This window comes from Primulina eburnea, chromosome 3 (genome assembly GCF_022965805.1).
Source record: "Primulina eburnea isolate SZY01 chromosome 3, ASM2296580v1, whole genome shotgun sequence".
Classification (NCBI taxonomy): Eukaryota; Viridiplantae; Streptophyta; class Magnoliopsida; order Lamiales; family Gesneriaceae; genus Primulina; species Primulina eburnea.
In genome coordinates, this window is record NC_133103.1 from 3,264,180 (window position 1) to 3,289,398 (window position 25,219).

The 25,219-nt window shown below is 31.7% G+C and overlaps 2 protein-coding genes and 1 pseudogene across 4 annotated transcripts; 2 read left to right on the plus strand and 1 right to left on the minus strand.

Moving 5' to 3' along the window:
* Positions 1-3,873: 3,873 nt before the first annotated feature.
* Positions 3,874-5,826, plus strand: LOC140828642 (uncharacterized methyltransferase At2g41040, chloroplastic-like; annotated as a pseudogene).
* Positions 5,827-11,176: 5,350 nt separating this feature from the next.
* LOC140828012 (uncharacterized) lies at positions 11,177-12,996 on the plus strand. 2 transcript variants are annotated; one of them, XM_073190980.1, is made up of 5 exons: positions 11,177-11,456; positions 11,556-11,605; positions 11,754-11,841; positions 12,257-12,312; positions 12,632-12,996. In XM_073190980.1, exons 1-5 carry the CDS (start codon positions 11,393-11,395, stop codon positions 12,821-12,823), a joined length of 450 nt encoding a protein of 149 aa, XP_073047081.1. In that variant the 5' UTR covers positions 11,177-11,392; the 3' UTR covers positions 12,824-12,996. The 2 variants fall into 2 exon arrangements, with proteins under 2 accessions (XP_073047081.1, XP_073047080.1); XM_073190979.1 differs by having other exon boundaries at positions 11,179-11,456; positions 12,623-12,996.
* Positions 12,997-14,194: 1,198 nt separating this feature from the next.
* On the minus strand, positions 14,195-23,226 carry LOC140825394 (fe-S cluster assembly factor HCF101, chloroplastic). Of its 2 annotated transcripts, none has more exons than XM_073187146.1 (15): positions 23,068-23,226; positions 22,875-22,985; positions 21,705-21,847; positions 21,569-21,619; positions 19,708-19,863; positions 18,482-18,625; positions 18,263-18,405; positions 17,800-17,869; positions 17,598-17,669; positions 17,316-17,405; positions 17,139-17,192; positions 16,074-16,197; positions 15,630-15,754; positions 15,362-15,484; positions 14,195-14,363 (listed from the first exon to the last, which is right to left on the minus strand). In XM_073187146.1, exons 1-15 carry the CDS (start codon positions 23,120-23,122, stop codon positions 14,295-14,297), a joined length of 1,530 nt encoding a protein of 509 aa, XP_073043247.1. In that variant the 5' UTR covers positions 23,123-23,226; the 3' UTR covers positions 14,195-14,294. The 2 variants fall into 2 exon arrangements, with proteins under 2 accessions (XP_073043247.1, XP_073043246.1); XM_073187145.1 differs by having other exon boundaries at positions 17,574-17,669.
* Positions 23,227-25,219: the final 1,993 nt, after the last annotated feature.

The following is a 25,219-nucleotide window of genomic DNA, read 5'->3' on the forward strand; positions in this document are numbered from 1 at the left end:
CTGTCAAATTATTAACTAAGATATTCATGGATCAAAATCAAAATGTCATCAGGAGTCTGTAGATTCCCAATAAAATATCTGCTCTCATTAAAAGTAAAACAAGAACTACTGTTAATGCAAATAAAGTTTAGTTCAGTAAAACTAAAGCAGAACTGGGGGATCACAAGGACATAGGCTAATAGTAATGAGCTCCTTTTGAGCCAGTTGAATAAGTTCGTTCGGGATCTTTCCGGTTAACTTATTGCTATTTAATAGCCGGCAATATCAATAAAAGCAATCAAGATTTACTCACCAAAATTTCAAGGGTAAACCATCATATCATCAACGTGATGATTCAAAATGGAAATATTCAAACAGAGTGTTCCTCACTACTTAACAAGGAATGAGTGACAATAAATGGTAAATAGAGTTAACAAAAAAAATGATGTGAGTAAGAATATATAAGATCACAGGAATTGTAAAGAAGTCGAATTTGGCTAAAGATGGTGGAATGTGGCCTGTTAATTGATGAGATAGATCTAAGTTGATGAGGTTAGCCAAACAGCCAAGCTCACTTGGGATGCTTCCACTGATATTATTTACATTCAATCGCCTGCATTATTAAAGAGATAATAAAATGAATACGAAAGGAAAAAATAAATGAATTGATTTGAATATATCAAACAACTTCGAAAATAAAATGAGAGTCTAAAACAATACAATATTAGCCAAGATCTGCTTGTGGTGTCATAAAACATATCTGCAGAATCATTTCACTAATCAAAAGATTTAATATATTTTATTGTCGCTGATCTCTGGAAGGAAACATGTGAAGATCGAGACAATATAGAATATTTGTTTCGAGCTCAAGTACCATTTTACTTTGACCCGATTAGGAAAAATTTCAGAACTCGAACTTAAGATCAAGATCGAGTTTGAGTTTTAAGATTGAGTTTTTGAGTCTAAAATCAAGTTTTGAAAAATAAACATTCATGTTGATAAAATATCATTTATATAAACTTAAATGTCAAACATATAAAGTATAAACTATTAAATAGGAAGATAAACATGAAAATTCAAATAATATCAACTCAAAATGTTAATCACTCGAGTTTTATTTTGATCAATTTTTACAATACCATTTTTTACAAAAGAACCCAAAAATGCCCAAAAAATATTAAAACACAACCCCAAAAATAACTCTTTTCGACATTACACGCTCTATTCTTTGTTTAATAAAAATTTCATCAAATCAATTTTAATAAATTGACATCTTATTCATCTATAATATTCTAATAAAAATCTTTTTTTATGTTAATCAAATAATCATATCTTTCATAATATAAAAAATATATTTTTTAATCAAATAATCATATCTTTCATAATATAAAAAATATATTTTTAATAAAAAATTTTTAAATTTTAATATAATATATCATCTTTAAAAAAAATTAACGAATTTTTTTTAAAAAATATATATGCATCGCTTGCGAATCAACGCTAAGTATATTGAAAGCTAGCCAAGCATTTTTTTTTGGCCATAAACCAGATGAAAATTTATAAACAGAGCTCAACAAAGATATTACCAGAATTTTAAAACCCCTGCATCTCGGCCACACAATTCACTCAAAAAAATGAAAGAAAACTACCAGAAATCTTCTCCACTTCTCCTCACTCTGGTGAAAACCCCTATATATATAGGCTTGTGTTTGTATGTATATCGTTGCCACAAAAAAATCATCGATCAGAAGAAGAGAGAGAACCCATAATCACCATCATCAATACAAGCAGAGTATGGAATTACTGCTCAAAAGTCGCTTCTCTTCCACCAAGATCTTGCCTTTTTCCCAAAACACTCTTGTCCTTTTCATAATCTCCGGTTATGTCCCTGGCCGCGATTTTCCTCTTCAAGAATTCGAGCTACCTTTGCTGTTGCTTTAGACCCAGTAATTCTCTTCACATTTTACTCCCTTGAAATGGATAATATATCGTGTTTGTTGAAATTGAGGTGTGTATATTTAGTTTATATGAGTATGACACAAATTGTGATCGGTGGTAGAAATTTTAATAAGAATTATTATTCAATTTGAGATTGCCATCTTCCTTTTGACTCACGATTGTAATTATTTAGACGACCATTGTTTAGTATGTCAGATTCTTGAAGTACCGTGAACACTTTGATTGAATCGATGAAAGCATAGGCTTAGATGTCACTATTCTGCAATTCTTTTGAGACTTTTAAGCTGGGGACTTGGATCATGTTAAAATTCGAGGGTTATGAATCAAAGATTTGAGAAATGTTACAATTTTTTTGGATTCAAGAGCTTGTTTCCTTGATATTCTCTCTTCATTTTGTTCATCAGCGCAGATATATGAAAAAATTAGCTTTTACTTAATTTTTGAAACTACTTTTTTGGTGACGTATTGCCTGAATCTTTTATTTGCAAACCCGAGTTAAATGGCTTGTAGGATAGTATCATGCAATTTATGCTAAAATCCTCCAACTCTTATTAAAATTCACAACCACACGCTTGCCTGAGGGAAGAATAAAGTGTTTTCTTATGTTTGTGCAATCCTTGTTTGGGCATTTAAACTCGAAATGCCTTAGGGAGCACTTAGAATTGTTTACCTTTTGGGGACTCTGTTCTTACCAGGAATCCACCGTAGAAAGTGAAGTCTCTTCAAGTTTTGACTTGTTTGCATGCCCCATTTGCTATGAACCACTAATAAGGAAAGGGCCTTCAGGTTTTAACTTATAATTTTGATTTTGTGAAATACATGATGCTCTCTAGTAAGGGATCTTTAAGCAGAAATTAGATTCAAATATGAAATGTTGGCAGGCCAGCAATCTATAGATCTGGTTTTAAGTGTAAGACGTGTAAGAAATCATATTCTAGCTAAAGCATTTATCTTGATCTTACTGTAACTGATGGGCAAAAGAATACACTGAGTCAAAACCAGCAGAACAGAACTCTTCAGGTAGTAAATTTGAATCATGTAAAACATTTATCTTGATCTTACTCTAACTGTTAATGACACATTGCCACTTGTAAAATGCCTGTAATTTGAAATTCTCTGCTTCATATTGTTTTTAACCTTTAGCATAAGTCATATTGCTTGAAAATCTTTTAAATTCTCGTGAATCTTGTGTTCTCAGCATTCCATCTGACATAAACAAATTGTGGTGTACTGAACCTTTTTACGAAGAAAATTGATAATGGTTGTAGTCCGAAATCAGTGGAGCACCGTTGTCTTAATGAAGTAAAAGTCTTGCAACTCTCTTGACAAATAGTTGATATATGATTACTATTTACTGTTTCGTGATATAAAACCATATTTGCTTCTGGAACATTCAAACAGAGACTGATAACCTGGATTTCTCTATTTTAATTGATGCTCGACTATTTTTGAAGCATATCTTTCTACCTCTCTTTCTTGTGCTGCCAAAAATATTTGTAATATGGTACACCCTTATGCATATCATGTAGGTCATATTGGTTGTTTTTTGTCCCAAAGCCACAATTAATAGATGTTTAGACTTTTGACAAATGCACAATCTTAGGTTTAAGGGGTCTGTTTGTCTCTTTATGTGTTGCATACTAGATTTTCTGTTTGTTGATATTTGGTAAAGTTGCTACACTTTCCAGCTGCTTTTATTTATTTACTTCTGGGAAGGGAAGTCATTGTGAGAGTGTTAGTGGACTTTCCCTGGAATGTATGAGAACGAGCTATGCACGTTTTTCTATTTCATGATAATCTTCTCTAGAATGGCTCCCAGTTCTCGTACAAATCGAAAAACACTCTTGTTTTTTTTTATGAAGGAAAAAAAATCTTTGTATATCAGGTTCTTTAGATTATGGAACTGGTGTAATTACTTGAGTTTAACTTCGTCCTTTTGTTTCTTTTGTGTATGAGAGCGGCTGGCGCCAAAACTTCAACACTAGTGGTTTTCCTGGTCCTGAAGAAGAGGTAAAGTTTTGGTCCTCTTGCTTGCAAGGGTACAATATAGTTTTCAAGCTGAATAAGGTCGAGAAATTTTTAGACAAGCTCGATAATTTGTTTTGCTACCAGATGAGAGGAAAATAAGTAAAGAAACAGAAGGTGGAATAGTTCGTGATTTAATCAGTACATGAATATATAAATTATATTAATTGACTGTATCGATAAGTGTGTATAAATTTTATGGCAGTGGATACTTGCATGCATCTGTTCTTTGTAGTGCGTGTGCTAAACTATTTAGAAAGTGTGACTGAAGTATGTAAATCTAAAAGGTAATTTACTTTTCAATATACTGATTTTTAACGTAACTATTCAACTGCACCTCAAACTAAATCTTATTTCTAACGTCAATGCTTGACTGCGCCTCATTCTAACAAGTAGTTTAATGCTAAAAGGACCAACTTGTATCTAAATGAGAATGGTTTAGTTTCCTACAATTGCCACATTTGCGAACTATGTTTTTTTTAAAATGATTATACATGAAGTAATAGCTAAGTTGGCGTGTCTTCTGTGAAAACATTTCATAGGGATAAATGTTTGGTATTCTACTATTTGCCTTTGGCCTTATCTGTTCATTTGTGAGTTGTCTTGATAAAAGTCAATTAGCTGACCATCAGAGTTTGGTTTTCCAACTTCAATTGTCATGCAAACGCGGTGTGTAATTTATTTCTCAGGCTTGAAATGGCATGTCTCCCTAGCTGACTGTGTAAACTTTTAGCACAATAACATCTCTGTGAAATCCTCTGCAGTTCAAGATGGCACAAGATTATTTTAAACCAGCAGAAGGTGGCATCCTCGTAGACGTTAGCTGCGGAAGTTGTTTGTTTTCCAGGAAATTTGCCAAATCAGGGGCCTATTCAAAAGTTAGTGATCTTGATTTTTCGGTAAATATGCTTCGCCAATGTTATGATTTCATGAAAGATGACATTTCTATCTTGAGCTCGTGAGTTTTCTTTCTTATATGGATATTTCATTTGTGCAAAAGAAAGTAAAATGCATTAGTTATTTTTGGTTCTATAATTTTCAGCAATCTTGCCCTTGTGAGAGCTGACATTTCCAGGCTTCCCTTTCCATCTGGTTCCATTGACGCTGTTCGTGCTGGTGCAGCCTTGCATTGCTGGCCATCTCCTTCCAGTGCAGTAAGTTTTCTTGTTCGTTTGTTTGAGTCCCTACTATGTTTTGGTTCATACCAGCAGACCTATAACTATGATATATTAAATTCATGCATATAAATGAAAAAAATATACAAAAAACAATATAATCTTGATATTTTGAAGAGGAAAGAGAACAAGTCAAATGGTGTATATATATATATATATATATACTTCCCTCTTAGATTGGGTCCATGCTACACGTTACCTATGTCTTTTTCTTTCTTCTCTTATATACTTATCTGAATGTATTTCTTTTCCCGATGATAATATGTGCTTAAATTTGATCGAAATGGTTAAATTTTGGTTAATTGTTCCCGTATTTTGTTGGATTTATGTCAGGTAGCTGAAATAAATCGAGTTTTGCAGAGTGGTGGTGTATTTGTTGGAAGTACATTCCTTCGACTCAATTCATAACTCCTTCTTTCTTAAGGCCTTTTAGACAGGTGCTTCATTTTTTTAGTTTTTTGCCGAATTTTCTTCAAGAAAAGTTCTCGATTCTAGATCTCTACACGAATCACAAATCAGTTATCTTAGCCGTGAAATTATAAAGATTATGCCTCGTAATTCTTCCTTGCAGTGTGAATTTAGAGCAATACAATGGATTGGATATTGTAGTTTTATTCATAGATGATTAAGCCTTTATTTCACCCCGCCCCATCATTGTATTTTTAACTTATGCCTCATAATTCCTCCTTGGTTAGGCTTGTCCAAATAGGCGACAAAGTACGAGCATCAGTGGCATAACAAAAATGTCTGCCTGGTTAATAATATACAACTTCGTTTACATCTGAAAGGAAAACTGCTTGATTACGACTTTCCTCAATCAGTTATGCAACTAATTCCCTCTGATCTCTTGAAACATACAACTTTGTGTGGCAGAGGGTTTTGAGGAACTATAGCATTATTGTAATGATCGCCATAAGTTGTATGTAGAAATTAGTTTACACTGAATGGATTTTCCTTGATCTCTGCTGGTGAAATAGATTCACAAGTTACTCTTCATTCTTGGTTGTCGATAAACAATAAACACAGCAATTTCATGGCTCGTCGATAAGCAGTACATATCATACTATTCATGAAAGAAACAAGAAGTACAAAGATCGATTGATTGGGTTCTTACATTATAATAAATGATATCAGATTTGGTTTTATTTTGACATGTTATTATGACATGATAAATCTGTTTTAGGACCACTAATATTGTCATATACATTGGATATCAGCATTTTCAATGTTACGTTTTCATGTCAGTATCTGACAAAGAACAACAGTTTTATAAGATTAAAAATCAAATTCGAATACTAAATAGGATCCAAACACAAAATATACAAAGTTAGAAGATCGTTGTTTTGGTTGTTATTCTTGAATAGATGAAAAAATATATTTTTATTTTGTAACCCAAACATAAAATTTTGTGAGTGTGGTACACTGGAAAAGATAACATGGGGAAGCTAGGTTAAATTGTAAATAGACCCCATCCTTTGACCATTCCATGCATGATTTAGCAACTTGTGCTACGACTGCAGTTAATTCGAGTCCACTATCCACGGTGTAGGGATAATAATACCGACCGCAAACATCTTATATTTATATATTTTGTCCATCCCAAATTAAATGTTATGAAGTCTTACCTTAAATAATTTTGTAACAAAATTATAATATGCATATATTAATAAACACAGGGAGCAGTTTTTTTAGAAGGATGTTTATATTTTAAATATTCATCTCTTCATATATTCAATCTGATATTAACTGGATTTAGATCGATGAATTTTAAATATATTTTCGTTATTTTAAAGAATCAAGACCATGAACTTTAAAAATCAACTTCTTATATGATTATATAGTATTTCATGTTAATTATGATTGATTTCAAATTCAATTGATATCGATGTTGTTTGAAATCTATTCTACTTTGTGTAATTAATGTGTAAATAATAAGATCAAATGACTTTAAAATTGTTTTATTATTTCATTGTTAACGTAAAATTATAATCGAAATCCATATATTTGAAATATGAAACATATATATTTCACATGTACGTGAAATCTTGCAGTATGATCGCTTTGCCGATAACAACGTATCATTCTTTAAAGCTACAACTTGGAACTGGAAATGAAATTCATACCAAGTACCACATGACAATTTTTTATTTTTTTGAAATAGACTTTAATACGATATTTACTTGAACCGATCGATTATATGTTACACAAAAATGTTTGTGTAAGAAAATATCGATGATATATATATCGCTCGATCTGAATATATATTTTCAAGTAATTTAATATTGCACAAGAATCATTTATATGTAAATAATGTGAAATAAAACACCATTATCATTGATATAAAAAATATAGAGTTGAATAAACCAAAAACTGAAATTTGATTAGGCATAGTGGTCCATTTATTTATCATTTTATTTTACATGAATTTAATGTTTCATACTTGTCGAGTAATAAATATGATACCAAATTGTATATCATGTTCGATCAACCTTAGCTTGATAGTACCATACCCCACTAGTCCTTTTCAAACTTTGTTTGCTAGTTCAATTAATTTTTACGGTCGATAGTTTATATATTAATATTTCAAATTTGGAATAAGATTTTGGTTTCGAGATATAATTATAATAAATTATATCCGACTAATTTTTTTTTATTAGGGGCTATGTATTAGTATATGTTTGTGTGTGCATCTTATGAGACACATATGGTTAATTTTTGTTTATATCATGCAACAAAAATATTTTCAAATAATTTATTTGATCGAAAGTTATAAGAGATATCAGTGTTCTAAAAAGCGCGCTTAAGCTTGAAACTCGACAAAAACGTCCCGCTTCGGAGAAAAACAGTTAGTTTGACCGAATTAAGCATAATTAAGACGTTTATTTAAGTGTACTTAAACACAATTAATCGTATCTATTTATTTTTAAATTGTGAAGGTATGTCTTTTTATTTTAAAATAATAAATTTAGGTTTAAAATTTAGATGTTTATTTTTTAATTTTAATTATGATTAAGTATGTATGATAATAATTTGACAAATATTTATATTTTTTAATGTTGTCTAGTTGCAAAAACAAATAAATATTGTAATTCTGCTATTTTTGTACTTTTATAAATATGATAATTAATGCATCATGCTTAAATTTATCATATTTATATATTATTTTTTTATTTATTGGTTTGAGATAATTACAATTATACTAAAGATAAAAAACGTTTTTTCACGCTTAAACATGTGCTAATCTCGCTTAAACTTGAAAAGCTTGGAGATCGACATTCGCGCTTCGAGACGCTTCACGTTATTTAGAATATTGATATATATATATATATAACTTGAATAAAGTAAAACTAAAATATTATTTTTGAAAAGCAAAATTTTGATGTAACATAGGGAATGGAGGAAGTTTGCAATAAATGAATTTGATCAATAATTCTTGAATGTGCAGATATGATATGCTTGAAACATAAAATCAATAATTCAGGGAGTTTGGTACTCCTCATAAATGATCCTCGCTTATCAATATAACAATCTGAAGAATGAATTTTACTTATTATCTTCTTTTTTTAAAAAAAAAAAGAGAGGAGAATTTAGTCATGCTTTGATTTGTTTGATAAAATAGACGTATTCGAAAATTTTAAAACTTGCAAGAATTTTTCTATTACCTTCGAATTAACAAAACCGTAGATTTAAAATTGACCTAGTTTATATTTATTTAAACAATCAAATGATTTTAAATCATTATTTCAAATACCACAAGCCTTATACACCCTAAAATTATTTTCTAAAATTCTTCCATATTCAAAACACATTTTTTCAGATCTATTTAATTGTTGATGAATTTGTAATATGTATATTTCAAATCCATCCTTTTTTTATTTTACAAAAATTAATGGAAGTTATGTTAGATTTAAAATGTTCTGACAACATTTGATGATATATAGTTAATTTGACGTCAAAGTTATATTTGCATAGGTAAATTTTGACCATCCAACTTAATATAAGGACAATGTTCATGTGAGTAGGAATGAAATAAACCGATTGAGACGAGATTTTGTATTTGAAATCAGATTGTAATAAATATCTCTCCCAACTAAAAAAATACACTCAATACTAGTGTCATTCAAACTCAAGTTTTAAATTAGTTCCCAAATTAAATCCTTGGATTAAGATAAAATAATGCATCCAATCACAAAAAGTTTTCAAAAACAAGAGATATATATCCAGATGGGACCCACAACACTAATGTTCTCTATTCACACAATGTTTTGTTGTTGCTCAAAGGACAGGCATGACACGAGAGCCGTCGGTGTCGACGTGGCCATTCCTCCCCGTCGTATCTGTGGGACCCAGACGCGAACGCCGTCGTGTATCTTCCACGTCATCGGCTGGGTCTCCGGTGGATCACCCGGCTGTTGCCGTCGCATTAACAACGGTGTCCCCTTGAACTGTAGCATTAATTCCACTCAATCATTCATCTGCCTCATTTACTTCTCCCAGCTGCCACAAAAATCCACGTTTATTATTTAATATTTAGTCCCCAAAAAATTACACACACACACACATATATATATATATATATATATATATTGAGTTTGATCTATATATTTATTTATCATTATTGTGTTTGTTGTTGTTTTATATATTGTCATAATATAAAATAGAAATATATATATATATATATATATATATATAAATATATTTGATGAATTGAATATATCGGATCAGAGATATATTTCATAAAATTGATATACGAAATTATCTCACGTTAAAACTCCGGACAAATTTGACAATGTAATAATAAAGAATTCAATAGAAGAAGTATATGTCCAAAGAATAGACTATTCTGACAATTAATTAGACATAGTCATGGGGCAAACTATTTAATAGCAGTTTGTTATAAAGATATACATAATTATTATATTATAAACTCCAAGTCAACTTATCAGTTTAATTCCAATATTACATTATATTATAGTAATTAAATGTTTAAATGTTTAATTATTTCTATTAATCATATATTAAATACATCATATTTATTGAAAAATAAAATACGTGAAGTTAATGAAAAAAAAAAATCCGACTTCCACCACTTCTTTGAAAGTATGTTTTCTGAACTACATTAATATCTCATGTCACCCGTTCGTTCGCAAAATATCCACATAATTACTAATTAACTTAATATATTTTTACATGCTGTGGCAAATGCAATTATTTTTAGAGTAGGTCTAATGTAAGACCGTCTCACGGATCACAATCTGTGAGACGGGTCAACCCTACCCATATTCACAATAAAAAGTAATATTTTTCCATAGATTATCCAAATAAAGATCCGTCTCACAAAATACGACCTGTGAGACCGTCTCACACAAGTTTTTGCCTTATTTTTATTATCTTTATATAAATAAGTTGTGGTTTATTTATTTATTTATTTAACCAGTGTTCAAAAGATCCAGCTGGTTTTGTTTTACACATAGCATTATTAGCGACAATATGGAATGGCAGACACTTTTGGTACTCGATAAACTTCTCAACAAAATTTAATTTTTCTAATATAAAAAAGAAATATCATATTAAATATATATATATGTTTATAAAAATTAAATTAAAGTGAAAACACCTTTCCACGAATTCTTTTTCAGTTCCAACAAGCTGTCTGGTTTGGAATACAAATCTTGAATATTATCAATTTCAAGAACATGGAAACCCTCATTCTCTGAGGACACGACTTCTGTTTTGTTCCCTTACAAACAAGGACTTGAAAAGCTCCATCAAGTGTTTAATTAATTATTTCTTCCTCAGCAATCCCGAAAACCCATTATTTTATAACCACTTTTCCTAATTAGACAAAAAGAAAAACTAAATAATACAAAACCCAAATGCAATTTAATTAATCAATTTCCTGCCATATTCCCGATCTAACATGGGGCCCTAAGCCTTGATTCTTGATTTTATGTTTAATTTCCAATTTTATATGATTATTATATACCATTAAGCAATAATCTGACAATATAAATGGATATATAAGTCTGGCATTCCATTTGCCAGAAGACCATGTACGTATTGACTTGCTTTATTGCACAGAGCACAGACACAGCATTTAAGTAGTTTAAAGAGGAGCAAGAAACTCATAGAAGATCTCATATTCTATCCCTATTCAGGATAAAAGAAGAGTTCCAAACCTGTCTTCTTTTAAATTTGTCCCCAAAATATTGTTCTTCATTCACTCATAAAAGAAGCACTTAATTCTCACAATTATGATGAAGTCTTGCCTCATCATATCTCTCTTGCTTTCATCATTTATAATCCATGAAGCTCAAGGTATTTTCATTTCAAAAATTTCACTCCACCACCCTTTATTTTTATAACTTACATATATTTTATTATGGTTATGCTTATTCTTTGTAAAAATTCATGAAGGTATGAGCTTCAGAAGAGGATCTCTAGCTGGTCAGAAGTATGATATCCGTGTAAGTGTACTTGGTTTTTTCTTGAAAAATATTCGTAACATTCAAAATTTGCGAGTTTTGATTTGATTTAGGGAATTGATCATCAATTTGCTTAATCTTTTGTATTCTTAATTATTGATGTTGGTAATTATTATCTTTTTTTATGCAGCGAAAAATTGTTTCACTGAAAAAAAATAGTTATGGTGTTGAAGATGACGAAGGGATGACAATTTTTCACCAAATCAAGACATTTTCAGGTACAGAAAAAAGAAAATTATTGACCACTAATCTCTCAGAGAAACATCATCATTGGCTACCAAGATTTCATGAAGATTACTATGGTCCGAGGTTTCACAGTCCTAAGCACCATTAATTTGAGTTATGCCAATGAATTTTTGTTTTTATATTAAAAAAAATCTGAGATCAAATATATAACTTCGTGGGATCCATTGTTTTTTGGCCTTGTTTAGAGGCATCTTTGGTTAGATGTGACACGGCGAATTTCGCTATTTTTTTTATTTTTCTTTGAGTTGTAACAATTTTTTTTTATATTTAGTGAAAAACATTAATTATATATCAAGAAATCTAACTTGATGTCCCATTTCGTAAGAAGTGCTGAATATCTTATTATTAAAAATAAATAATAATGGGATTTATTTAAATTGTTTGCAGGAAGAAGTAGAAAATTAACTGCGTCCCTTACCTCTAGCACCACAAAAACAGCTAAGGTTGGTTATATATATATATATATATATATATATATATATATATATATATATATATATATATATATATATATATAAACACACACACACACACACACACACACTTAAATGTTGAAAAAGATATTCTTATGAACATTTTATGAAAAAATTAAATAAGTAAGAAAAAGGATTTATAATTTTATGAAATAATTAATTTTCCAATTCCATGTTTGATCAGAATTCGAAATACATTAGCACTCTTATCCATCCAATTCAATTAAAAATATATTTTCAATATAGAAATAAAGTAATCTTTAATGGTTCACATGTACAGAATGTGAAGAATATTGAAGAAGATAAAGATCTCTCGAACTCCGAAGGCCCCATTTCGAATAATGAAAAAATAGGAAAAAAAGGAGAAAACTTATCAGTTAACTCTTCATCGTCGCTAAGTCAGGAAGTTTATCCCGACGTTATGGACATTGCTGGAATGGATTATTCTCAGGCAAGAAGAAGACCTCCAATTCACAATTAATCAAGGCATTAATATTATATATAATTAAAGAAAATAATTGTGAAAATTATCATAGATAATATTGTAAATGGACAACGCTGCTGCGATGCTAGCCGCCAGTTTTTTGGGAAGATTTTGTGAATAGATTTTGTATCATTATTATCTCTTAATTGTCACTACGTACTTTTCCTGGTGTTATATATATATATATATATATATATATATATATATATACTGACTTTTTTTTTTTAAAAAAAGAAATTAATCGTAACGTCAATTACAATGATTCTTTACTAATATAATATGTATGTGCATATAAAACTTTAGTTAATAGTTTAGAACATTGGACAAAATTGAATTTTTGATAATTAGAGTCGACACATTGGATTTGTCTTGTCGAATCATAATTGATTTGGAACTTGTTGATGCTGTCGGACTAAATATTTGTAGTTTTAAAATTCCAAATTTGTTCGAGCGGTTTTATAATAATTAGTAAGAATTATTTGGGGTATATATTATTAGGTAAAAATTGGTGTGAGACGGTTTCACGGGTCGTATTTATGAGACGGATCTCTTATTTGGGTCATCCATGAAAAAATATTAATTTAATGCTAAGAGTATTACTTTTTATTGTGAATATGTGTAGGGTTGACCCGTCTCACGCAGATTATGATCCGTGAGACGGTCTCACATAAGACCCACTCATATTATTATATCAGATGTTATTTGTATACTTTTTTAGTGGAGATACTGAGTTCGTGAATTCGTTAATTCGATCACCTTAATTTTGACACTACAATTTTTTTTGTGGATGGAATTTTTTTTAATGTGTATCAATAAATACACAAAAACATGGTATTATATATAATAAAAAACCATCTCAATAAACAATAATAGCACGTGATCCGACGAATAATTACAAAAATTGCGTCCATTATTAGATATAATAAAAACCATCTCTAGAAATAATATCGGGCTAGATTTTCAGTGAGGCAGAAACACATCCATTAAGTCCGCAGAATGGAATTAGTAATAACACTTAGACAGTTCCATGGGTTCTCCATGTTTCTTCATTTGTGCCCAGTGAATATTTTTGTAATTAAATCGGGGTCGAGTGAGATGATTTTAACGTAGATTTGAACTCATGTCTCTTCTGTACTGGGAAAGTTTCGTGCGACTATATCATCATGCTATTGCTGCAACAAGTTGGACATGTCGATGCACATTAGAGTGTACATACGTTTTAGAAATACGTATACTACGTACGAAAGTGCTATAATTTTGTTCAATAAATCTTTTTCGATTGTTGTATAAATTTGGACTAGTGTAAATGTGTAATCGAGTGAATGCTCACGTTATACACAACTTTGGGACTAGTGTTGTTTTTTATTATATTATTATTAGAAAGCGGACTAATATTATTTATCAAAAATTTTGTAAATTATATTCAAATTAGAAAAATCTATACGTTACATACTTGCATAATATGAGCCTACAGAGGGAGAAGTTGAGGGACGTCAACTAAACGTTCGATCATTTGCAGCTGATCATATGGAGCAATCTGCGAAGGAAAGAATAGAACAGTCATCATCAGACGAATGTAAGTATGTTTATGCAGGTTCCTGTTGAACGGAACCAGAAGCGATGAGAAATGGCTATGTTTCGCTCATTTCGAGTTATTGCATTCAAATATCTTATAAGATAATGAACAGGCTATGAAATACATGGAGTGTATAATATCCAAATCCTGATGATTCGCCTCAAATTTATATGATAACCTAACTGTTGCATTTCAGTTGTAATCTCTCATAACAACTCATGTGAATCGAACATATTATCCTGGTTTTGATACAAGTTATCAGATTTGACCAAATGCTGTTGTATTAAAGATTATAATTGATAGCAACAGTTAAATTCAAAAGGAGCTAGAATGACTCTAACTTTCCAGCATTCAAGCTATAAAGACAGGTTAAAAACATCCCAATAGCTAATGGAGGTTATTTCATCCCGGAAGCTTAAAATTCGAATCGAATTATCTAGAAATTAGAAAATATTTTAGATAAACTAAGCCATATGCTCTCTTGAGTGTTTATTCACTCATAGATATAAACACAATGAGTCAGGAACCTACAACATACGAACTCAAGTGGAACACATTTTTTTCTCCTCTCCATTTTAAAATCATTAAAGTAATAGCATTCTCCACACTTCACAAAAAGTTATCAACTCTCAAGTGGGTTTTGTCACCCATTGGTAAAACCCACGTATCAAAATCTATGGTCATGCTTGTGCAATTGGTCTTCCGAGGGCATTTCAAAACACTTCACACAATTCCTATGTATCAAATGCACATATTTCTGTTTTACTGACAAGAATGGAAGGAGACATGATTAGTCAATGATGAAATCAGCTTAAAACTCTTGAGTTCCGATACGATTATCTTTTTAAGCAATAATAAAGCTATCCTAGTGATCTCATCTTCTGCGTGACATTCCAGGCAACATTTTTGATATCCAAATATTAATAGTCAGCAGTGCAATAAAGTTTTGGATACAATACCTGGTTGAATCCATCAGGCCATGCAATGGATACAGCATAATTCCCCATGGGCCGAATTTCTTCAGGTTCGATGTCCTCTGATACATCGGAGTACTGCAGTTTCTGCTCGCCAGTCCATTCATCCTGTTTGGAACATTAATGAAAATTTAAAGAGTGGCAAATTTTTTCTTATTAAACAGAAGGCTAACAGCTTTCACAATTCGATTCACAAAAACTTTTTAATAGTTGTTCCATAAATGTTCAAACATATGAAGATACTTCAACATACCACACTTGAGGCAGATCGATCATTTCGCCTAACAGTTGCAGGGTGCAAAAAGAACTCTTCATTTGATTCAGGTACCTTTACTCGTATTGCCTTCATAGATTTATCATAAGTGACTGCTGTAGAAACTTCACCAAACAAAAACATTGGATCAGTATAACGATGAGCTTAAAGAATATCAACTATTGTTTTAATGATGGAATGTAATTATGTACATTATGAAATTTAAGAAAAGGTATATTTTATGAAATTTTATACAATCAGAAACTCAGTAGACTCCTCGTCATATTTTGAGCTGGTTCCAACAAGGCCACCAATATGATATGCAATTGAACTTCGAATAAAGTCATAGTCTTGATACTACTACTTTAATAAAGGAATCAAATGATTTTCTTCAATTAAGAAGAACATACTCCTAAGATAGTTCATGAAAGAATATCAAGATACCTTGTAGGCGAATTTTGGCGCACTGTTGCACGACACAGACACCCAATTCCTGGAACGATTTTGCAACTTCTCCTTGAGGATCAGCCACAACTTCAGGTATTCCGCTATCTCCAGAAGCTGATAGCTGTCAAGAAATCACATTTCAAGATACATGTGCATCATATATTTAGATCATTTTTACACATCCCTGTGTATCATTAAAGGAAAATACAAAAACAAGCAACTAGCAAATGTCCAGGTAATTAGCAGATATAATATTGGATGGTAATAATGCAGTCAGATGATAGTTCTTTATTTGTTATATGTAATATAATAAAAATAACAAAATGTAACTCGGTTGAGCTCTTCTAGAGACACATCTGATTATCTTGTTCTCCACACCATCATATTCGCCCAATCTTACTAAATTCTGCAAGTATACAGTTCATGGTCACATAAGATTACTAATGGATTTGGTTATTTAACGCTTTATATATTAGAAGACTGAATTTAAAAGGAAAAAAATTGTAGCAAGGAACAATTTCAACTATAATAAAGTTACTTTTTAAAGCAATCAAACTTTTGAGTTTTGCATTTTTCACACTCTCCACATTTATTCCATCTCTGGCTCCCACATCATCAATTTATGTCACCTAGTAAAACTACGAATATTGGAGAAAATAATCAAACTAAAATTATGAGGATTCAAAAATTATTCCAGTTGGTTATTGTTATGAACAAACAAAAATTTCTTCTCTTTTCTCACATTCCTTGGACAACATCAAGTGAGGCAAAGTACTTGCATACAAAGGATTTCCCATGACCATAGAAGTGGTAACAACTAACACAAAATTCAGAGTATGCTATGAAATTTCATTACAAACAGAAAAGTTATTAAAATAGATTGAGCAGATTGTATTTAAAATTCTCTTTAAGATTTATTTACTCAGTAAAATCAGGTCTTTTTCCTTTTCTTTTCGAAGTGCAAATTGAATGAAACTTGTGGTTTGTAAAATTTAGCTTCAATCCCATCTCCTCATATTTATTTCAAGATACAACGCCATAAGATTAGAAATGAAAACTCACAGTTGGTCTGATTGGGAGCTCGAATAAATGGGGAATTCCAAACTGCTGGACAACCTGCATACAAACATAACCTGTAAGCATTCTAATATTTATGAATGAGAGGCTCCTCCTGTAGTTTCAAATATCGAACAATTACAGTGGATTGAAGAAATATAATACATAAAAACAGTAGAAGACCTGAGAACCTGAACCTCTGCCAAATGGATAGTAACGTTTTCCGTCAGCATCAAAGTGACACATGTTCTCAACCACCGCAACACATGGTACCTATACACACAATCCAAAAATCAAATAAGGGAAGAAAAATAGAGGAGACATGAACAAATTTGTAAAAAAAAAATCAGATTCTTATGCTAATTTCACATTGAGAAAATTAGAAAAGTTTGTCCACGATCAAGTTAGATAGAAAACTCATGAGAGATCTAACAACCATGCCTTTAGCTTAGAAAACATGCGTACTCCTTTTGCGACATCTATGAATGCAAGCTTCTGAGGTGTGGTAACGATAACAGCGGCTGTCAGTGGTACAACCTGAAAGTTTAATGTACCGCAGTTAAATTCAGAAACACTCTGCAATATCAGTAATTCTTTGAAGTGCGTGAAAAGAAAAGTAACACATAAATTTCTTTAAACATAAACTACCAGTTCGTCAGAGAAACACCTGACATAATGTAAGTTGAATATCACCCGTCCCAGGGGGCATGTCTATGACAAGGTAGTCAAGTTCACCCCTACACAGTACCAGCACAACACCTTGGATAAGACAAAGTTATTCATATAGTCAAATCAAATTAAAGAAATGGGCTCTATTTTGATAAAGATGATAACATCTCCGTGTCAAGGCAATGAATAAAAAAATCAGCACTGAGTGAGACAATATTAATTATGTAAGACATGTACTGAACAGAAGAATATTTTTCTGGTTTTCACGGGCTATACGGAGTACTTTAGAAAATATTATACACATTTTTTCAGCAGAATAAGGAAAACACAAAAGCAGAGGTATGGATGTAAAAAACAATGTGTTCCATCAATCGGAAAAGTAAGATCCAGAATCATAACTAAATCCGATCAGCTTTTGTGACAAAAACTGAGTTTGTGATCAAATGAGTAACAAAGAATACCATTCGGCAGTAGTTAGTAGTTGATCGATGACCCCTGAAACCATAGGGCCACGCATTATTGCACGGCCTTGTCCAGCAAATCCAAAAGATACAAGTTTAACACCCATGTATTCGGTTGGGATGATGGTTTTCTTCTCTGGGTTCTAGAAGATATTCGTTATTAGTTATTTTAGAATAAACTGAAGAAAGTAATTGTAGAGCAAAAGGATGAATAGTTACCATTTCAAGCAATTGATTTTCTGGGGACACCATTGTTGGCAAGCTAGGACCATATACATCAGCATCAAAGATGCCAACCCTTGCACCCATACCAGCTAAAGTATATGCAAGATTTACAGCTACAGTCGACTTTCCAACTCCTCCCTGCAATTGTTGGAATGTCCATTTATTTAAGAACAGTAAGCTGCTCTCAACGAAAATAATTTGAACATTGAATGACACAGTGCAAGAAGGAATGCAAATGTAGGAAAGCTCAATAATCTAACTACATTAGTGGTAAAGTGAAATTGGAAGAGCTGTGTTAAACATTTCAAGGTCTAAGACATGTGGGTCACAAAGTGTCAAATTTTATGGGTCTGCAAAAGGGATACAGATAGAGGCGTTCACCTGTCCAGAATATATGGTATGATACTTGGCATAGAAGAAAGGCCGTATTCTGATAAGTTTTCCCTCATTCCGTTGATATTTTAGTCATAAAAAATATGGCCATAGACATTATACTGGACACCAAGATTGATTTGTACTTCACTAAAACAAAGATAATTTCAGCTAGTTCCCAATAATACCATGAGCAACTGATAAGGGAAAGAACAGAGAGGTATAAGGAGTAAAAATTCTAGTCTTTCTTATTTTTATATGCAACTTTTAAGCAATAATTTAATTGAGAATTTTTTTTTTAATCATTTCATTTCAGGTCATGTCATTTCAATTTATTATTTATTTTCCATGCAATTATAGTTAAATAGGAAATAATTATAAATTGATTTAGATGAAAATGCAAATGGATTCAAATTAATAAATACAGATAAGTTAGATTCACTGTGGGCTTCCGAGGCATAAATGTAATTTTAACAGTGACTGAGATATAAATTTATGTTACATGTTCCTTTAGATTTGTAACAATAACACAAACGTAAACTCTTTTAAAGCTTAAAAAATGTCAATTTATACAGAATAAAATTAACCCAATTATAATTAATAATTAGTTCATGGGGGTAAATTTCAATATTTTTCCTATGGTCAACTGCACAAACAAATTTCTTAAATCCCATGGAGATGGCTGTATTTTGACTTTCAAAATAAGATATTGATGATCAAACCTACTATCATAAATGTACTTGACAATAAAAAGAAGGGGGATCAAATTCATGCATATTAAAATGTATGAAACAAAAAAATTGTATTAACAAAAAAAAGAAAAAAACTGAATGACAAAAAAATTATACCTTGCAACTTGAAACAGCCACTACGTTTGATATTGTTCGTAAACCTTCTGGAAGTTGCCCAGTAAAAACAGGTCGTGCTGGTTGGGCAGACATAGTTACTTTAACATTTTTTACCCATACTATTGCTGCCACCACCTCATGAGCCTTCTGTTCGAACTGAAAAATGATAAATTTTTAAGAACTACATATGATTCTCATATATGAAAAATCTCCATGGATAGTGTTGAAGAACAATCAAAGAAATAAAGTTGCTGAAAATGCAGAAAAGCAAAAAGGAAAATATAGTTACTAATGCAAACAGAGTGCAAATCTAAATTCATGGCGCCAGAAGGAAGACTAAATTTAACTGCATGGATCACCAATACTCAGCAGCTCTCCATAAAGAGACACACTTTTCCCTTTTGGGAACATTGCAGAGTGACAAGTCAAGATTATACATTAACAAAACAATGATAGTGATTTAATACATGAATGTGCATGAATATTACTAAGGCCCAAAATACTAACTATTTCCGTTGATCTTACAGAGAAAATACTTCACTATCATGTAACATCCAAAAGATTGGCTCACACTTTTGCACGATCATGGATGGACACTGTAGTTCTCCAATCTATTTGTAATTTTCTTTCAGTGTTATGATAACAAAATGTAGGAACACTTCATCACTGACCTATTGTGGACAATAACAGAGAAACAATTTGAGGGGATTGAAGGACAACATTAGCAACATTAGTTTATGACAACAAGGAAAGAGTGACATAGACAATGACTGAATGATGATGATAATCATCAGCGAACAAAGACATGATGATGCCAAGAACACTTCCTTTCATGGAGATCTTGAAGAAGAGATGTGCATGAAAATTCTTTAAGGATTCAACAATAGCATAACAAGAGATAACAAGTTAAAGCTAAAAAGGTGCCATATGGACTCTAAAGCGGTCATGTGCCTCATTGGGAGATTTGCAATAGCATTGATAGGCATGGGCTACAGGCAAAGCCGAGAAGACCACATTCGCTTTATTAAGCATGTAGGTTTGAAAGGAGTTACAAGTCATTTAGTGTAATTGGATGGCAATAACAATAACACAGAAATGCCAACAGAAAAAATTTAGAAAATGGCATCCAAACCTTCGATATTCCAATGGATCTCAATCATAAGCTTGGGAACGCTGAAGAGTGTATTGTCAAAAGTAAAGGTAGATAGGCATACCTATTTATCCCGCACAAGGTTATAAGTCGCTAATACAATTAGTAGAGTAACTCAATTCTACATGATTCCAAAGACGTCCACTTGCAAAGCTAGTCCATTGGATAGACACTATTTGAAAGGAACTCCAGGGAAAGACATTCTCTTCAAGACAAGATGAATGACTTCTGCTCGATGATTGATAGAAAAGCTACTGGAGGATATGATACCTCTATGAAGGAAATCTTGTCATCTAGTGAAGCGTGGAGCAAAATGTGGTTCTAGACCAAGTGTACAATCAGAATTTAGAGCTACGGCTAAATGGTTCATGAGTTACTATGGATGAAGATCATCTCAAAGGAAATCCGTTTGTGAGTTTTAATGATGAAGATTGTCTAGAAGATCCCAATACCACATAGGATGGACCAACGAGGCTTTATAGGTAGGTTCCATGCAGATAGAATGAAAGCAAGAATTTGTCATCCGGAAATGGCATAAAACTGTTAACCCAAATAGCTCATATTAGGCCATCAAATAACAACTCCTTTTCAGCCTTTTCTATATCAATTAAGTAATGAAATATGCTGTAGTTGGTGAGAAAATTTACCCAAAGAACAAAGGTTTATGCAACTTGATACACATAACAAATCTAAGACTTGTGATTTATTTACCATGTCCTTTACTGGACATGCTGGCGTTGTGAGCTCTAACCGAAAAGAGACCTGCGATCCAATTGTAAATGTTGTGTGAGAACATTGAACTGCATGCGTAAATTAAGAAACTAATTGATCCAATTTCTTGAGACACCTCTCCAGATTCCTTGCTGACACTAAGGTCTTTCACAAATCCACAAGAGACTATGTCAGTTCCAAAATCCGGATCAATTATCTGGGACAAGGCTTTTAGGACATCATTCTCAGCAACTTGAGAACTTACATCAGAAGTAGCAGCTGCATTTAAATTTCACTAGATTAAGTTGAATTAAGAAAGTGCCAAGTAATGCTAGAAGCCATGGTAACCAGACAATGTACAAGTAGACTAGCTGATATTACTAACTAAAGCATAGCAATAATATTAAGCTCTTTAACAACTGTAAATTACATTCAAAAAGATATACAAAAGTAAGTTAACTCGTGAAGAACTAGATGCGAGAGATTTTCGCCCATTTACAAATGCGATAATATCATCTAAAAAATAGATGTCAACAATCTTGTTCACCTAGGATTGCATGTGAACATGTTCAAGTTCAACTGAAAAAACTTGGCTTTGTGTAGTGTGTCCGTGATGACAATCCATTGCAGGTGTAACTTGAAAGTTGTATTCGAAAACAAATTAGGGACAGAGGCTAATCAAAGAGCATTTGACAATAAAAAATGACAACAACAGTCATCTATTGTAACCTAATGCAATCATTTTATTTCTTATTAAACAGAGTGCCTTACAATAATCCCTACAAATCTCTCCAGTTACCATCTTCCAGTCCCATTCCCCTCCAAACATCAAAGCTGTCATCTTATCTCTCCTTCTAGTAACTCTAAATTCTAGAATTTCGCAGCAGCCATCGGAACACAGATCAAAAGGCAGCCGAAAAGGACACAGCCAAGGTGCCAGATTTTTGTCAGAATGCAAAGATCTGAAGCATGAAATCGGTATTTGCAAATTGGTTCTACAAATGAATTTTTAACACCCCAAATCGAATTTCCACTCTTACAGCGACCATGTCCCCGAGTCCTGCCTATCTCTGCAACATATACAGCGGTTTAAAAAGTCCGAGATTTTGACATGGGCATCCGACAACTTCCTAACGCCTTTACTAAGTCAATCACAAACAAACTTAAATCCAGTCGAAAAAAAAAAATCAATGACGAAAAAACAATTTCAAATGGATAAACATAAGCCGGAATTCATTTAAACCGCCAGCAACGTACAGAAGGGTGAGCACAATCGATACATTCACCAGCAGAATGACAAATTCACCTTGAATTTGAGCAGCTTTAGGAACCCATGACGTTCTTAAATTCCTTTGAGATGAAAATGAAGCTATATTAATAGGTTCAGTAAAAGATTTTCCCGCCACAATCACCGGTCCTGCATGAATACAAGAAGGAACTTAGTTGCAGAGAACAGAAATTGGTTTCCATTAACGTGTACAGCAAAGAAAGAAGCATACTTGCTGAGCGGTGAAATGGCAGAGTAGATGAAGGCGGAGAATGAAGAAGCTGCATTCTTCCTGTTCGATTGCTCGGAAGAGATTGTAGCCTCACCTTTTCATCACCCAGCGTGTAATCTTCTCTGGCCCATGAAGCATCATCCACAAATAGTGCAAATAGTGACGGTAATAGATCAGGTCTAAACTCGACTCAGTATTAAACTTGTCTAAAGATTTGTCGATTTTTAAATTTTTTATTAAATAAATATAAAATTAGACAAAAACTTGTGTGAGACGGTCTCATCGATTTTATTTGTGAGACAGATATCTTATTTGGGTCATCTACGAAAAATATTACTTTTTATGCTAAGAGTATTATTTTTTATTGTGAATATGGATAAAGTTAACCCGTCTCACAGATTAAGATCCGTGAGACGATCTCACACCACTCATAAAATTATATATTTTTGACATGTCAAACACAAATTGAATCTGCCGAATTCGCATGACGAGACGGAGCGGATCTGAAAAAAGGTGGGGTGAGTCTCGGTTTGCTCAAACCCGTCCCAACCCGAATCCGTTGACATCCTATCTACAAATGTTGTAGTATAAAATATAAATTATGCAATTTCCGTCATTAGTATTGTTTTTAATTACTTCAACAACAAACATTTTTATAATTAATTTATATGTAAAATAAATAATTATGCGTCATAAAATGTGAGAGATTTTTAAAAAATCATTAATGAATAAAAATAATAAATAGAAACATCATAAAAATTAGAACTGAGTGGGCCTTATTTTTGTCACGGCTACCATGAAAGTTTCGAAGTTAACAAGATAGCAATGGGCCTTCCCTAAAATTTAAATTTGAAGTTAATAACAAAATACCAATGGGCCTTGGTGAGATGATACCCTACCCAATTGAAGTCGAGTCCAAAACTTTAAGAGGCCCTTTGTACACTAGTATCATATGCACGACAATTTATTATTTAAATAATTTTTATTTTTTAAATTATAAATTAGTGAGGTGTATAATAGTAATATTACTTTGATAATTTGATCATATCAATAAAGGGTTGTGAATTTAATATATAGTATAGATAGATAAAAATGCAAAAGGCTAAACTAAATTTTTGTTTCATTAATGTAAGATGCTTGAAATGCCTAGCAATTCTTTTCCTTATTTTTCTTCCTTTTGAAAATAAATTTCTTGCATTTAAAGGGACTACTAGATAGATTGATAATCTGGATCAAGCACGTTGAAAATAATTAAAAATTGGGATAACTTGAATACTTTTGGGAAGAACACACTTGAGTTACTCGAAAACGCGGGAAAGTTGGATCACTTGAAAATGTGCAGAGATTGGATAATATGAGTTCTAAACTCACTGATTTTCATATTATAATCAAAATTTTAATTTTGTGATCCAAGTTACAATGTTTTGTCAATTTTTTAGTTGCAAGACTGAAGTTGCTAGTTTTTTTAAAAAAAAAAAATTTTGGGAATGAAACTTGATAGACTAAAAAAATTAAAGAAATTAGATTTACTTTGACAGTGAAAGAAGAAGCACGAAAATAAAAAATTTCCAACCAAGAGCAACCATTACATGTCGATATATATAACTATTGTTCTGCCAACTAAAAAATATATATATTTATCGGGTAATTACATTTTAAATAATTAATTTCTAGCTGCGAACAATTTTTCGAGTAAAAATTATTTGTTCAATAAATTTTATGCTTGTGAGCGAAGATCGAGCGCCAATTGAAAAATAAATATATAATTCAAAAAGTAGGATTTTTAGTTTAAAAATAATTTAATTAAAGACACATATCGAGAACAAGATTTCCTGCGATCAATCAAAATTTCATTCGTGTCTCTAAATTTCTACTTTAACGGCTACTTCTATAATGGACAAAACACAAAAGCAAGTGAAAATTTCAACACTGTTTTTATTATTTTATAACAAAAAAAACTGACTTTTGAACCTGATCTTGACAAGATGATTTAAAATTGTATCATTTTTTTGTTTTATTTTTATAAATTAATTAATTTATTTCAATAAATCGAAGAACGGAATCAAAAGTTGGATCTTACGGGAAACAAAACATATATATGAAAACAATAACAAGAATTTAAAAGGCTAAAAGTTGAAAAGAAAATTGGTAT